The following is a 15,530-nucleotide window of genomic DNA, read 5'->3' as shown; positions in this document are numbered from 1 at the left end:
AAAGGGGTGGCTCTCGGCGCCGCCTCCCGCGGGAGGCTCTGGGGCCAGACTGCGCAAGCGCGAGACTGCACTCTCGCTCCGGGTGGGGCCGGGGCAGGACTACGCGGGCGCGCGGAGCGGGCCCCTCGCGGTGCGCATGCGCCGCGCCAGAAACGTTCCTACGTGATTAGTGGGCGCCTCTCTGAGCGCGGGAAGATGGCCGAACAGGCGACCAAGTCAGTGCTGTTCGTGTGTCTGGGTGAGACAGCGCTGATCTAGCCCCACTTTGACTTTCCTGGAGGGCTGGGAAGGGCTTCGTGCGCTCTGGGCTGCGCCGCTGGGCTGCGCCGCTGGACCGCGCCGCTGGACCAGGAACGGTGATGCGGAGGAGCCCGGAGAGGGGAGACCCGAGGGTGGCATGGGTCGGCGCCGTTGCCTGGGCAGCTCTGCAGGCGGGGTGTCCTGGACGTGCCCGGTTCTCTCTCCAAGCGGGGTCTCCTGTTCAGTCCTGTCTCCGAGTCGGATCCCCTGTCACCTGCCGAAGCCCTCTATGCAAACCTGGACCTCTAGCTTCTGTACAGTCCTTTCTCCAAGCCCGGTTCCCTTCTCACCTGCAGCACCTGTACTCCAAACCAGGGTTCCTGGCATTGCACTTGCCTAGAATCCCTTTTTCCCCTTCATCAGACAGACTCGAGGCCACTGGGCTGATCTGTCCTTTAAGGGCCTCCTGATGCGCCGAAACCCATGACAACACTGGTTTGCTGGCATGTTGCCTCGGCCCATGCTCACAAATGGATCTGACCTAAAGTCAGGGGAAGTGCAAAGGTTTAGGATTTCTTGATTGTAAAAGCCAAACCAGGGAGATCTGATTCCCTAGGTCGCTATGTAACAGCCCCATGTGCCAATATTCCTCTACATGAAAGTGAAGGTATTTTATTTTTAATTCTTCAGGTAACTTCCAGCTCAGAATTATTTTCATTTTTAGGACTTCAACAGTGAGCCTCCCTTACTTAAAATAGAGCTCACTTTCCCTTTAGCTCTCAGGATTTTTCCTTTGATAGGGCACCTCAGTGCTTCCACCCCATTGCCTTAATTCCGCAGAGAGGACGGCCTATATGGTCAATAGTCCAGTGACTTAAAACCTTCTGATGAGTCTGCATTTCCTGCATTTCCTTCCACTCCTCTTTAGGTGCACCCTTAAAGAAGGCCACAGAAGTGTGCTCAGCGTTTCCCACTTTACCCCGTTTACCGTTTCCTACCCACACACCCTGTGGACTCCCTGTTCCCCAGGACTTCAGATGCTCAGTGTGCCTTCCGTTGTGTGCTTCTTTCTGGGAACCCATTTTGCATTTTGCCTGGAAAGCCTTTCTAAAAGGTCAGACCCAAGTATTCCCTTCTTTACTTTTTCCAGATCGTCTAGGTAGAGGTAGTTGTTCCCATGACCCTTTATAGACACCTTTCCTCACACAGATTTTATTATAATTAACTTGATAGCCTCCTGAGATTATAGCTAGATTTAGCCCTCTTGAAGGCAATAACTGTGGCTTATTTTTCTTTGTATTTCCAGCTTTAGGACAAAATACGATGCATACTAGGTATTTGCAGAATTGAATTTCTATGAGGGGAAAAGTAAAAGGCCTCCTTGTTTCACTTTGACAGTAGGCATCATTTGAGTTTTAGGCTCTCCACTGAAGGCTGGCTGATGGCTTCAACACAGTTTTTAAGGGCCGTTCAGCTCAGGTTGGGCATCTAATAGGACTCCATTGCCTTATTTCACTTAGTATTGTTGATTAGGCTGACATAATGCACTATGGTGGCTCTTAATGGGAGGTGTCTGCTTGTAAGTATTCATCTTCAGTACTTTTTTTTTTAAAGCAACTGCCACGGGACCAGGCACTGTTCTGAGTGCTAGGGATGTAGTGGTGAGGGAAACAGACAAAAATCCCTGCGCCTCTAGAGCTCACATTCCGTCATGAACAGTCAAGGATTTGGTTAGACAGTAAGGCAGGAAAGGGGGAGAGAAGGAGAGTGCAACTGTAAGTAGGCTGTTCAGGGGAGGGCTTACCGACAAGGTGACATTTGAGCAAAGACTTGACGGAGGTGAGGAAGCAAGTGTAGGGTATTTTGGAAAAGCACTCTGGACCCAGAGGAAGGCAGGTGAAAGATTTTGAAGTGAGGGTGCTGGCCATGTTCAAGAAACGGCTGGGAAGCTGAAGTTCTGGGCCTGGTGACCTAGTACCTTCTCAGTCAGACACTCCTCTGTACCTGAGGACTCAGGTACTGTGGCTGTTTTCTCAGTTCCCAGTGGATACATAAGCAGTACTGTTCTTGGTGCATAGGGGAGAAGTTACTTCCTGACATACAGTGAGTGTTCTGGGGCAGGAGTCTGCAAACTCTTTATGTAAAGAGCCAGAGAACAAATACTTTGTGCTCTGTAGGCCATACCAAAGGTGTAGTGCAAAAGCAGCCCTAGTCAGTACATAAGTGATTATGCTGGGCTGTAATTGTGTATGGACACTGGGATTTGAATTCTATGGAATATTCTCAAGATATTCTGAGTATTTTTCAACTGTTTAAAAATGTAAAAGAATTATTTTTAGCTTTGAGAACTATATACAAAGCTGGTGGGTCCTGAGCCCTAGTTTTCAGACCCACATTTAGGTTCTGCGGTGGACAGATCTGGTGAGGCCGTGTGAGGACTTGGGCTCACTGAGCGAGTTAAGCCATTGGAGGGTTTTGAGCAGAGGTGGGAAGTTTAAAAAGAAGCCTTCAGCTGTTGTGTTGAGATTGGACTGAGAAGGGGTGAGGGCCACAGGAGGGAGACCCACAATTCAGAGAGAGTTTGTGTGTTGAACCAGAGCGTTGCCAGTGGAGGGGGTGAGACATGGAGCTCTGGGGAATTTGAGGTTGCTGTTTGCCATTTCACTTGGTAGCCTGTATGCAGGACAGTAACAACAGTACATTTCTGAAACATAAAAGTTTTATTCCTTCAAAGCGTTTATTTGGACCTGTTTCAGACTGAAGTGCAGGGAAGTGTCAGATGTATACCATTGGTAAGGGTAATAGCAGAAAAGAACGGAACTCCTTATTTTGGCAAGATTATTAAGTGTTTAATGTTTTAAAGGTCTAAAGAATGTGTGCTGTTAATTGTGTCCCAGCCAGCACACTGGGAGATGAGAGCATAGTGGTGTCAGGTTACCTTTTTCCTACAATTAACCAGTATTTAAATACTCTTCATCCTTTAAAGACCAGCCCTAATTGTTCTTTTTTTCTCATAAGAAACTTTCTTATTCTTTATGCTTTTTAGAATATTTTCCTGTGCTCCTGTAGTATATTGCTTGTCTATCAGCATTTGTTTTCTTGTTTTTATTATAGCTAATTCCGTATCTCCCATAAATACATTGCTTAGCACCTGGTAGAAATATTTTGAGGGAAGATTTTCTGCCTTTTATCTTTCTTCCCCTGTGTAGTAAGGAATTTGACCCCATTTAATGAGAGGTCTTGCCTCTGTCCTGGCTGCTGGGAGGTAACCTTCAAACCCCTTGGAATTCCCTTGGAGTGATAGGAGTGTTTTGTGATTCAGGGATGACCCTACACAGCTTATGCTGAGGAGGTAACTCAGGTGGAGGCTGCGAGCCACACATGGCAGGGGAAGGGGCTGGACATTGAGTTCAACCACAGGCCAGTAATTCAATCAGTTGGGCTTATTTATGAAACCCCAATAAATCCTTGGCACTGGAGCTCTGGGAGGCGTCCTGGATTGGCAGTACTCTGAGTACTGTCACACATGGGTGACGGGAATGTGACACGTCCCCAAGGACCAGAAAGTTTCCGATTTGGAACTTTCCAGAATCTTTGCTGTGCCCTCTGACTTTGGCTGGTTCTGCTTTGTATCTTTTTGTGATAATAAAACTATAATCATAAGTATAGCATTTTCCTGAATTCTGCAGTCCTTCTGGAGAAATATTGAACCTGTAAGGTTCAGCTGGTTTGAAGTGAGGGTGAACTGGGGATCTGTGAACTTGCAGCTGCTGTAAGTTCTGGGCAGACTGGACAGCCTGGAGGACCATCCCTACCCCAGCTGGCTGACTTGGTCCACAGCACTCAAGCAAGGGCTCCCTCCGCACAGGTCCTGCGGTAGAAGTCTGTGTGGAACTACTCTTAGGCCCAAATACATTTGCTTGTATATTTTATGAAACAATAGTCATCTTTATTATGTGCAGTATACTTGAAAATGCATTTTTTAAACTCTATCCTGTTGTATTTCATTTTAAAATAGGCTGGTTGCGACCCACTTCGTTGATTTCACGACTCGCTTCTGGGTCAGTGGTAGCAAACCTGAAAAACGATGATTTTGGTCATGACTGTTCTGATTTCGGATGTCTTTGTCATTTGTACTTTGAGTACTTGGACAGTTGGTGTGAAATCATTGAGCAGGGTTGGGTCAGCTGTTCCCCCAGGTGCTGCCACGTGCTGGCAGGACGGTCACCTCAGAGAAGAGTACCTTGCTTCCCTCACATCACATGCTCACTGTGCCCCCTCCTTTTTTTTAAGGTAACATCTGTCGATCACCCATCGCAGAAGCAGTTTTCAGGAAACTTGTAACTGATCAAAACATTTCAGATACTGTAAGTACTGTTCACAACCTTAAAGAGGACAACCTGAATGGCTTTGGGGCAGAAAATTGTGAAAAAAATTCTTTTTTTCTCCTGCAGTGGAGGATAGACAGTGCAGCAACGTCCACGTATGAACTAGGAAACCCTCCTGATTATCGAGGGCAGGCTTGCATGAAGAAGCATGGTGTCCCCATGAGTCACGTTGCCCGGCAGGTACTGTACTTGACCTTGAAGGTGCACTTGTGTGTTTTGTGTTGCAGTGGGTCATTGACAGTGGCGCTGTTTCTGACTGGAACGTGGGCCGGTCGCCAGATCCGAGAGCTGTGAGCTGCCTGAGAAATCATGGCATTAACACAGTCCATAAAGCAAGACAGGTAGAAGAGACCTCGTTTAATTTCTAATACGTTGATCCCGTAACCTGAGCGCTTGTGAGAGGCTTAACCAGACTTATGTATAATGAGTGCGTTTATTTGAGTCTGTTTATTTAGGGTCGGCCTAACCAGCCACAATACACCCATTCTGGTTCCACAGTTCTGAAAGGTTTGCACGGTCTTGGAATTGACTTGTTAAAATGCATGGTCGAGAGAGCCCTGGCTAAGAGCTGGCAGACCTGAGCTGGCATCACCTTTTTTTCTGTGCGTGAGGTCTTTAAACATTTAAGCCCTGGTGACTTAGTCTGCTTCCATTACTAGGTTGTTGCTAGAATAAATTTCGGTTGTAAATACAGAAACATATTGCCAACTGTGGAGTGCCTTAGAAGTACCGGGTAGCGCTGATATTATTATGGACGCATAGCCTGCACACCAGCAGTAGCACTTCTGGGTTTTGGTTCTGGAATGCGGCCCAGCAGAACGTCCTGCGAGGAGGTTGGTGTGCCTTATCTGCTCTGCAGGGTGGAAGCCGCCAGCTGCATGTGCTCTTGCACTTTTGAGATATGGCCAGTGTAATGGAGGCTGCATTTTAAATTGTAACTCATTTAAATAGTCACTTGGTCTGGTGGGCACGTTATTGGGCTACAGGGTTCTAGACTCCCGTGGAACCGCGGGAGGTGGGGTGCTGAGGTTTTCATGGCAGCATTCGTGGTGAGACGTCGGGTTCCGTAGGCGGCCCGTCCAGTCCCTCCCAGTCTAGGAGCTGCTGTGGGTGCTCGTGCCGGCACCTTCTATAACCACGGGGACCAGCTGCTACAGAAACACGCCTCGTTTCTGACTAGCGTGTTGTTCTAAATCCAAATCAATTGGATTCTTTAAAAACCTCGCTAAAATCTGCTAACTTCCTTTTGTATCCATCCTGACAAAATGTAGGCTCTGTAGGCCAAGAAGGTCGTGGCTTGGCGTCACGTGAGCGTTTGAGGCCTTCAAAGTGAGAAGCCAAATATTGTGAAAATCAGTTGTCAGATACATTGCATGTTTGTAAGTGTGGATGGCAGCGTGAGAACTGTAGTATCAGTGCTCGGATCAGAACTTTTTGTAAGACTGGATAAAGGTTCCTTAGTCGTTGTTATACTAAATTTTGTCTCTATTTAAAACTTCGCAGATTGCTTTGCCATATAACATCGTATTTTAAATTTTGGTCGTTCTCAAATTTTATCAGTTATGGAAAGGAGTGGTTGGTAAACACATTTTGCAGGTCAAGAAACAGTTCTGGAGAGAAAATAAATGACTTATTGAAGGTTATGCAGCTGCAAGTGGTAGAACTTGGATTTAATTACAGGTTTATTTGTTGACGTGTGAGCCAGAAAATTCACAAAACAAAATGACTATAGAAACACTTTGAATATGTTAATAATGCCTCAGAAATTAGTAATGCACACATTATTTTTGACTTAGATAACTGAGATCTGTGAACTAGTTTCTGGCTACATCAGTTGACTCTGCATGTTAACAATTTACTATTTAAATTAACTATTTTAAGGACCCTTTCTTAAGTGGAATTTTCATTGGAGATTAAACATTTTTTATATCATTTGTCCATTCTAATCTCTTCAGGGTTGTACATACCTTGCCAGTTTCTATTTTGTTTTTTAAATAATGTAGATTTATTTTGAGTAGACCTTCAGAATTATGAGCAATCATACTTCCATGTTTTCTGCTTTTAAGATCAGATTATTTTTCATACACTAAGTTTATAATAAAAGTGGGTACAAATGAAATATTTTAAATACACATGCCTTAGAAAAACAAAGCTAGAAAGTTACTGCTTATGAAATTATTACCAGTTTTAGAAGTAGTACTTCCACATGATCTATTTTTTCTTTCTCTTGTTGCTTTTAAGAAAATTTTCTCAGCAATGATTTTTTTAAAAATGTGCAAGTCCTAGTAGGATATGTCAGTATCACGTCAGATCTTTGTTATTTTTTAGCATTTTCTAATGTTTACAGATTTCCTCTTTAGTGAGTATCACAATTTGTATGAGAACTATTCTAATATTTCTATTAAACCTGGGTTTTATAGACAGAATACATTCAGGGTACTTTTTTCTTTTTAGCGCATGTAATCATTTCTCTGGAGTATGTGAACTCTCACATCCGGTTAGTTCTGTGGGGATGTTTACTTTATCATACATTCTTTCCCTTTCCAGTAAACTTTATGTGACATATGCACAGATGTCAGGGTGCTCAGTGCATCTTATGGCACGACCAGCTCTACTCCCTCTACTCCAGAGGTCACCACTCAAAATGCCGCTACCTTTTCAGCTTTATGGCAGTGGAATCCTATAGTGTGTATACTTCTGTCAGCTTTTTCCTTTGTGAGATTCTCCGTATTGTTGTTCATAGCAAAGCTTAGTCATCCTCATTTGTGGACTCAGTATCATTTTACAGTTAGGCTACAGTTTATTATCAGTTCCACTCTTGATGAACACTCGGTTGTTTCTAGTTTGGGGCTGAGTCCACTCAATATTTTTGTATGTGTGCAGTTCTGTTGGGTGGATACACACCTGGCATCACACACTGTGTCAGGGTCGAGCAGCCTCATAGAACAAGTTGGCTAATGTTTCTTTTCTCTTCGGTTAAAAAACTTTTGTCAAACAATGATGGTATTTCTACCTTAACTGTTTGGAAGGATTCATCTAATGCATTGTCCTTTGGTTGCTTCCTGCAGTTGCTGTCGTTTTCTTCTGCTGTCTTTAGCTTTTCTTTGGTGTGTAGTTACCAGCAGTTTTATGTGGTCAGATTCACTTCCTGAATTTGTGTCTTGATGGTTTTCATCAGTGCTGGAAGATTCTGGGCTGTTATCTTTGTCTACTTTTCTTCCCCTCATTCTTCTGAGATTCAGCCTAAATGTATTTTGAACATAAATTTCTTGTGCTTTTTCTACTTTCTCCATCCTTTTTTTCACTCTGTTTTTCAGTCTGAGATTTTCCTCCTGACCTGTTTTGTGATGTACAAATCTTTCTGTTTTCAAACAGTCCGTAAGCCTCTATTTATTGAATATTTAGTATCTGTTACTTTATTTAATTCTTTAAGTTTTATTTGATCTTTTAAATTGACTCCAGCTCTCTGGTGAAATTCTACATCTTGCCCTATGTTTTCGTGAGCAACTCCGATCACAGTTATTTTACACAAAGCCTGGTAGCTAATACCTGGGTCATCTGTGAGTCTGCTTTCTTTCTTTTCCTCTTTGTTGTATTGCTCGGCATGCTTGCTAGTTTGGATTAAATGCGGAGCATGATGTATAGACAATGTAGAAGCTTTGGGTGAAGGACCTTCGCCCCCAGGTGGCTCCGCTTTGGTGGGGCAGGGATTGGTTTGGAGCTGACTGGTTTCTGGGCCTGCCTCGCGGAGCTCGGGCTGTGCTGGACGGGCCCCACTCCGGTGAACTTCCAGGAGCCCCCCTGCCGGGGAGGCGTTCAGCACACAGGGCTGTTCCTGTTTAGCAGCTTCTGAAGTAGTTCTTCCCTCCCCACTGAGTCTGCTGCGTGCGGCCTTCCACTTGTTCTCTTGGCTTCTTCCTCTGAATAGTTTAGGAACTTGGCAGATGCTCTGAGGAGAAGACGTGTGGTGTCTGCTTCACCTCCGGCATCTCCATCCGGTGAGGTTGCCCACTGGCCCTTTGGTGCTCCTGCCTTCCATCAGCGGCCTTCTGCCCAGGCTTCTCGTGACCTGGGAGGCCGGGTGGTTTGACCCACACGATGCTGAGCACCCCTTTCATCCCCCATCGTGGCAATCACGATGTCCTCAGACGTTGCTAACAGCTCCTCCTGTGAGAGTCTAAAGCACAGTCCCCACAGTGGGTTCCAGGGACCCCTAGGCCCGTGAGGTCAAAATGTGTGAGTCAGGGATCCATTCAAAGGCTCAGACTAACCATAACCAGTGAGCTTGGACAGAGTAGGAAAAGTTTGCTCGTATGTTTTCATGTTCTGCATTGCAAATAACCTGTAAGAAACCACTGCTAATGAGCTTTGGCGTTGCATCAGAGAATATCCACAGTTACACAATGGCTGTTAAAATACTGCTTTTAAGCTACGTACTTGTGTGAGGCTGGTTTTGCATATTTCAGCAGATCAAATGCAGAAGCACAGAGGAGAACCGTCTGCCTTGAGTAAGCAGACATTAAAGAGATTTGCAAAAATGTAAAACAGTGCCACTCTCCTCCCTAAGTTTCAGTGTGGAAAATAGAGCTGTTTTTCATTTATAAAAATGTTATAATAACAGGTAATGAATTTTTATTATTTTTAAGTGAATAATAAGTGTTATAAAAATTTCACTTTTAATAGCTTTGGTGAATATTGGTACAATAGCTAAAAGCCTAAGTAACAAGTTGTTTAGACGGAAGGCCTAAATAATTTTAAGAGTTAAAAATTTCTGCATCCAGGAAGTTTGAGATCTCTCTTCCAAGCTCTAGCCAGGGCCCAGGATCAGCAAGTCCTCTTGAGGGCGGGGGCAAGACGCCAGCTGCCGTTTGTGGCCGGTCAGCCCTCCCAGGTAGCCAGGCTTGAGGGCCCGCCAATTTGCATACCTGGTCCTGTGCACGCAGTTGGGATTTTGGCCTTTCTGAGCCTGGCTGTCATGGGAGCACGTTAATGATTGTGCAGAAGTGTTTAGTTTTGATGGGCGTTTTCTACTTTTTTTCTGGCAATAGGGTTGTTTTGCCACAAGCAATTTCATTTATAGCTGCAAGCGGAAATCCTTTACCATGCATTCTTTATAAGATGTTAATTATAGCCGTTCCTCTTCCACAGTCATTTCAACATCTAAACATCATGTAGCTCCATGTAGCTGTCAGTTACTAAGTCTTTCTTAGGATCTGCAATCGCAGTCATTCCAAAATTAAAAACAATGTTTAATATTTAATCTCAGGACATTTCTCAGACAACTAATTTGGGGAAATAACTTGTAATATTTGTTCTAATAGATTTTAAAATAAGCTAGTAGCTTGGGAATGTTAGCAAAATTTGGTCCCAGTACTTTATTAATGTGCTACACTAAAAATTAATGCAAGTGCATACTAAGAGCCAAAATTTATTATTTTTAACAGAATAGTGAGTATATTTCTGGTTCTTCTGCAGCACTGATTATAGTAGAGTGTCACTACTCTGTTTAACCAGGTATTCAAAATCTTTGTAGTTTCATTGTGCCACTATATTTTAGAGGATTTTTTTAGTGATGAAGATGAGTATTGAAAGCATTCTTAGAAATTATTTCCATCCTTGATTACGGCATGTTTCCCTTCCTTCCTTCCCACCTGCCTACCATTTTTTTAATTGAAGTATAGTTAATTTACAATGCTGTGTTAGTTTCAGGTGTACAGCAGAGTGATTCAGTTATATATATATATATATATATATATATTCTTTTTCCGATTCTTTTCCCTTATAGGTTATTAAAATTGAATATAGTTGTTCCTTTCTTATTCTGTTATTACTTATACTAATAAAAATCATAAGAGAGTTTTTGTTTATATTTTAGTGAGCTCATGTTTATGAATTATGTCGGAAAACAGTGCACAGTTCGGGTGAGAATTAGTAACAGTACTGAGTGGCGCTCTCTTCTGTGTCATGTCCAAGTTACGGATATTTAGTCAGAACAGAGAAGATCCAGAGACTCGTGTGTTTCTTTCTCGTGAGCCTGACCACCCTCTACCTCAAATGTTATCTTCCTCTCTGCTCTCTTCTCTGCTTTATTTTTCTGTGAGGCATTGTCACTCCTGAGAGCTGCCCACCCTGCGTAGGAGGGAGGCCCCACGAGGACGGCCGCCAGTGCTGCAGTTGGTCCGTGTCACTGGGGCTGAGGATGAGTACTTTTGGAATGAAAAGTAGGGCTCAGACACGGAACATTTTATTAAGTTAACTGAATTATACTTTGTTTCTAAGAAGTCGAAGATGAAGTATAAACTTTGCATCCACATATTATACTATTTATGATTATTCTAGGGAACTGTATAAAATAAAATTTATTTGCAGTACAATTTTAGGAAATCAGGTTAACTGTTTAAAGTACCTTAATTGATTTATAACTTAATAAGTGAGTAGCAGATTCAAGTATAGCCTTTTTTTTTTTTTTTTTTTTTTTAAGGTTCTGTTTTGGATCCTCTAGGCTTGATTGGTCTAAACGTAAACATTATGTTTTCACTTCTCATTTACTTTTAGGTTACCAAAGAAGACTTTGCCACTTTTGATTATATACTATGCATGGATGAAAGCAACCTGAGGTAATCGTATTTTTAAAGGGTATTTCTCTTCAACTCGGTTCAGTAATAGGCTAGGCAGTTTGTTGTCCAAAATGACTTTTCTAGTACCTTAAACTTGTAATACATAATGATGGTCACAACATGTGGAAGTACTTATTTAGAATAGTAAGAAATCCAGGGAATAATTTAGAATTGAAGTCTCATAGATCTGTTTACACTTAGACACACCCTTTGATAAGGAAAAGTCTGATATATAAGATGATGCTTTGTCTTGCAGGAGAATGAGTTTGTTATTGCTGTAATGATTCACGGCCAGCATGGTGTTGTATTGTGTTTCTCATCTTATTCCCCCTTACAGCTGCCTCACAGCAACCCCCAAAAAAAGACTAACAAAAAAGAAGACGTTTTAGTTCATTTAAATTGTTGATTGCCTTAATCAATTTAAAAAACAAAAACTGTCAGATTAAGGTATTAGGTAAAAATGGCTAAGCCTGGTGTGTATCGTGTGCTGTGCACGCCAAAGCGCTTCCTCTGAAGGTTTGCACTGTTGCTCCGTCTTATCAAAGGGGAATTCGAGGCACAGAGAGGTTACTTACTTGCCCAAGGTCACAGATTCAGTGGTGGGTGTGTTGGAATTTTAGCCTAGGCTCTGTGAGGCATGAGTCACACTCACCACCGTGCCCTATCGCCTCACTTGTGCGTTTGACCTCAGGGGACATGGATCTGGGCAACAAGAAGCTTGGTGTGGCATTTCTTCAGCCAGGCACTGGTAACCAATGATGAGAGCGTTTTCCTGGGCCTCTCCTCCTGAAGTCTGAGGTGGGCTTACATGTATTATGGGCTTCGTGTATTCAAATTAAACCTAACAAACAATATGATACAATGTGACCATGCAAAGATAAATGAATACGATGTATTTTACAAATATAGAGGCAGACTCGGGCTAAGTGACCAAAGGGAATGTGTGAGCAGACCATGCACCAGTTGCAAGACGGGCACCGTGCTGCCTGTCACACAATAGGTCTTGCTGAGTGAGATGCCTGAGCAGTCCGCCTGCAGGGCCCTTGGTGTCTGCCCTCACCGAAAGGACAGAGACGAGCCCGCGGTGTGAGCACAGGACCACACTGCCTCGCTTCACTGCTAACCCGTAAATGTTGCGTGTGTTTGATTAACAGAAACTCTTTCCTTTAGTCACTGTTGTAGGGTGGACAGGTACGGATGCAACAGGCTTACCTAGGTTTTCATTAATCACGAACTGTGTTAAAATACATAGATTTTCTATTTTTGTTTTTCACTTGTTAGTTTTGTTTTGTCCACATTTTTCTCAGTTACAGAATAGCTCATCAGTATCATCAACAGTGTCTTGTTAGAGAACTCTGTGTGGCACCCTGTCTACTAATGAAATGTCCAGACGTGGTTGGCACTTGGTGGTGCAGCCCGAGCCACCCCTGCTCCCACCTGCCCTTCACGTTTCAGCCTCGGTGGCTTCCTGGGGAGGGTCTGTGCTCTGAGGCCTCGCGGGTTTCCCGTTAGACTCTGTTGTCCCCCATAGAGATTTGGTAACCAAATGCAGGAACAGTCCACACGAAGCTCAGTGAGAAAGCTGAGGTGGGAGATGGGCGCGTGGAGTGGGTGCAAGGACCACCGTCAGGACACCTTAGCGTGGAGCCTCCCGCCCTCTGGGACTTGGTTCTCATGGCGTTTTGCGTCCCACTCTGCCGCCTCGGCAGGAGAGCGCTGATTATCGCGTGGCTCAAAGCTGTGCGCTTCGCGTAAATGCCCTGCTGTTGCGAGCCCCCTTGCCTGAGATACAGAGCCCCAGACTGCAGCCCCGGGGAGGGCCGCGCGGAGCTGCCCGGTGTTTGATTTCCTCTTTAAATCAGGCCACTTTTGCTGGATTTTGATATAGGTGCTTCATAAAACCCTAGCAGACGCCCCAGTTTAACTTGAAACCATAGATCAGAAAACTGAGTTCATGTTTCAATTTTACAGAGATTTGAATAGGAAAAGTAATCAAGTTAAAAACTGCAGAGCGAGAATTGAACTACTTGGGAGCTACGATCCACAGAAAAAGCTCATCATTGAAGACCCTTATTATGTAAGTATGGTTCTCACTTCCATCCTGCGGTTCTCGGGTAGGGATAACGTAAACACCAGCCTGTCTGTGTGCCCTCACGTTGGGAGTCGGAGGCAGACTCCTGAAGGGCCTTTTCCTTACGCAGGCTTCGTTACTCTTCCTTTTCCCTGTCTTTTCAGGGTAATGAAGCTGACTTTGAGACCGTCTACCAGCAGTGTGTGCGGTGCTGCAGAGCCTTCCTGGAGAAGGTTCGCTGACCCGGGTCCAGCCCTGCTGCGGCCCAGGCTCGTTCCCACAGGCCCGCATTCTCAGTCAGGTGTCACAGTGTCGCCATTCCCTAGCCAAGGCCGCAGCCCTTTTCTCAGTTGACTCACTGTTTCTTACCTTAAAAATAATTGTAGATGGAAACCAGTTGTTGCGTTTGGTGGACGAATAAATAAAAAATTTTGATCAGCCAGTTTATGGGGTAAGTGTTCTTAGACTAGTTGAACCTCCCACTTTGCCCCAGTTACAAAAATAGTGGAACAAAGAAAATCGCAGAGCAGCAAAATAGAACACAATGAAGTAAAGCATCACTGTAAGGCTCGGCAGCATCTGAGCCATCGGCACTTCCAGGAATCTGCACTACCTCTTCCCTCTGTGTGGACGGGGCCCCTGCCCTGCACTCCCTCTTGATGCCAGGGCCTGGTGTCCAGTGATGTTGGCGAGAAGTGTTCACACACAGGCACAGTGCACACTTGTGCATTGACAGGACAGGAAGGAGGAAGATTTGCTGACTCGTCTTCAGCACCTTCACTCCTTAGTTTGTGTCTGTCTAGTTGATTTCATAAGGAAGTCACCTGATGTGTTCCTGTTTGAACCACTTTGCCTCTGGAAATGTAATTATGTCCGGGAAGAAGGACACTTGTGTGCTGGTTTACCTTAGGGTCAGTGTGGGGACCACGTCTGCTTTTACATGCATGTGATTAACCTGAATGTCAAATATAGGTCAGCTTAGGTGGGAAAAAATAATAAGTGGGAAAAAAGTCCTTTTATGTTGGAATGCTTAAATATTGATATGTGAAGTATTCTTTTATCAGTGCTTAGTTTATAGGCAAATATAGGTAATTTCTGTGCACTTGGAGATAACTGATCTAAAATTCATATGAATATATGTCAGAAAAGATTGTTTTCAAATAAACTGGGGAAATTACAAAACTACAGCTAAGTACAAGTCTGGTGTCTGCCTGTTTTTCTACTGACAAGTGGGGAAGAATCAGAAAGCATTGCCTCCACTGTCCCTTTTGGATGATGTGTGATGTGTCTGTCTGCCCCGTGCCGGGCAGCACCCTAAGCAGCATAAGTGCCTAAGTAAGCACGTTGCTTCCACTCAAGTAATCTGTTCATGGCAGAAGCTGGCAGCCCTGCAGCCACAGCGGCCTTGCCTGCGCCCCATCCTCAGTGGAGTGTGGGTTCTCCTTGGGGCCAGCACCCCAAGGCAGACCCCTGTGGATGGCTAGATGAGGGACAGCTTTTCTCCTCTCGGTCTTCACCCCAGTTCATCGTTGATGACCTGAAGTCCCGGGAGGACTCTGGGTCACAGATCGGTCTGAGTGACGGTCGCTCAGAAGCAGGGAGAGTTCAGAGGAACGGCTTCTGGTCCTCAGTATCACAGGGGCCTCAGATGGGGGACCTTCAGTCCTGAGCTTACTCAGGCCTGAGGGATGAGCAGGTGTCTTTCCCACCAGGCCACCGGGGGCGGCAGACTCAGGGACACCGGGGAGGCGGCGGCAAGAAGGCTGGCCAGGCATGTGTGTGGTGGCCTGTGGGATCGCTCCATGAGGGCTTATCCTGAAACGTGGGAGGATTGAGAATTTGATAATGGTAGCTTTAAAAAGTAAAGAATTGAGGGAAAAAGTCGACCTGCAACTAGGAAACAGGAAAGTAAAGCACTTCAAAAATTACACCCTAGTGCCCTAATCGTTCAGTAATTGCTTAATACTCTCAAAGTAAGGAAATTTCTTACTCTTTTCTGTTCCTTTATGTTGATGAATAAATCTCTCTAGTTTGTTTTCTTTAACATTTACACACATGTCTTAAACACAGACCCTCAGACAAATCCTAGGGTTCCTAATTGACTTTGTCCTTAGGCTGTATCCAGACTAGGGCTCATGTGAACAGGAAACCTCGTTGCTGAATTCACTTGTCTGAAAAATTAGATCCAGTCAGATTTGTTCAAAATATATCTAC

The 15,530-nt window shown here is 44.4% G+C and overlaps 1 protein-coding gene across 4 annotated transcripts; it reads left to right on the top strand.

Moving 5' to 3' along the window:
* The first annotated feature begins 133 nt into the window (after window positions 1-133).
* Window positions 134-13,752, top strand: ACP1 (acid phosphatase 1). Of its 4 annotated transcripts, none has more exons than XM_004274923.4 (6): window positions 134-238; window positions 4,534-4,607; window positions 4,695-4,808; window positions 11,184-11,245; window positions 13,217-13,322; window positions 13,481-13,752. In XM_004274923.4, the coding sequence occupies exons 1-6, from the start codon at window positions 196-198 to the stop codon at window positions 13,556-13,558; spliced, it is 477 nt and encodes a 158-aa protein (XP_004274971.1). In that variant the 5' UTR covers window positions 134-195; the 3' UTR covers window positions 13,559-13,752. The 4 variants fall into 4 exon arrangements, 2 of the variants coding, with proteins under 2 accessions (XP_004274971.1, XP_004274972.1); XM_004274924.4 differs by lacking the exon at window positions 4,695-4,808 and adding an exon at window positions 4,856-4,969 and having other exon boundaries at window positions 136-238; XR_007470766.1 differs by lacking the exon at window positions 11,184-11,245 and having other exon boundaries at window positions 136-238; window positions 4,695-4,969; window positions 13,481-13,510.
* Window positions 13,753-15,530: the final 1,778 nt, after the last annotated feature.

Source organism: Orcinus orca, chromosome 13 (assembly GCF_937001465.1).
Source record: "Orcinus orca chromosome 13, mOrcOrc1.1, whole genome shotgun sequence".
In the NCBI taxonomy this organism is placed as follows: Eukaryota; Metazoa; Chordata; class Mammalia; order Artiodactyla; family Delphinidae; genus Orcinus; species Orcinus orca.
This window is presented reverse-complemented; position numbering and strand designations above follow the sequence as displayed.

What these genes read in the sequence shown, in the direction of transcription:
- ACP1 (XM_004274923.4), top strand. Translation starts at nt 196, where the DNA reads ATGGCCGAACAGGCGACCAAGTCAGTGCTGTTCGTGTGTCTGG. An exon ending in ATCAAAACATTTCAGATACT is followed by an intron (nt 4,608 to 4,694) that starts GTAAGTACTGTT and finishes TTTCTCCTGCAG; the next exon opens with TGGAGGATAGACAGTGCAGC. An exon ending in TGAGTCACGTTGCCCGGCAG is followed by an intron (nt 4,809 to 11,183) that starts GTACTGTACTTG and finishes ATTTACTTTTAG; the next exon opens with GTTACCAAAGAAGACTTTGC.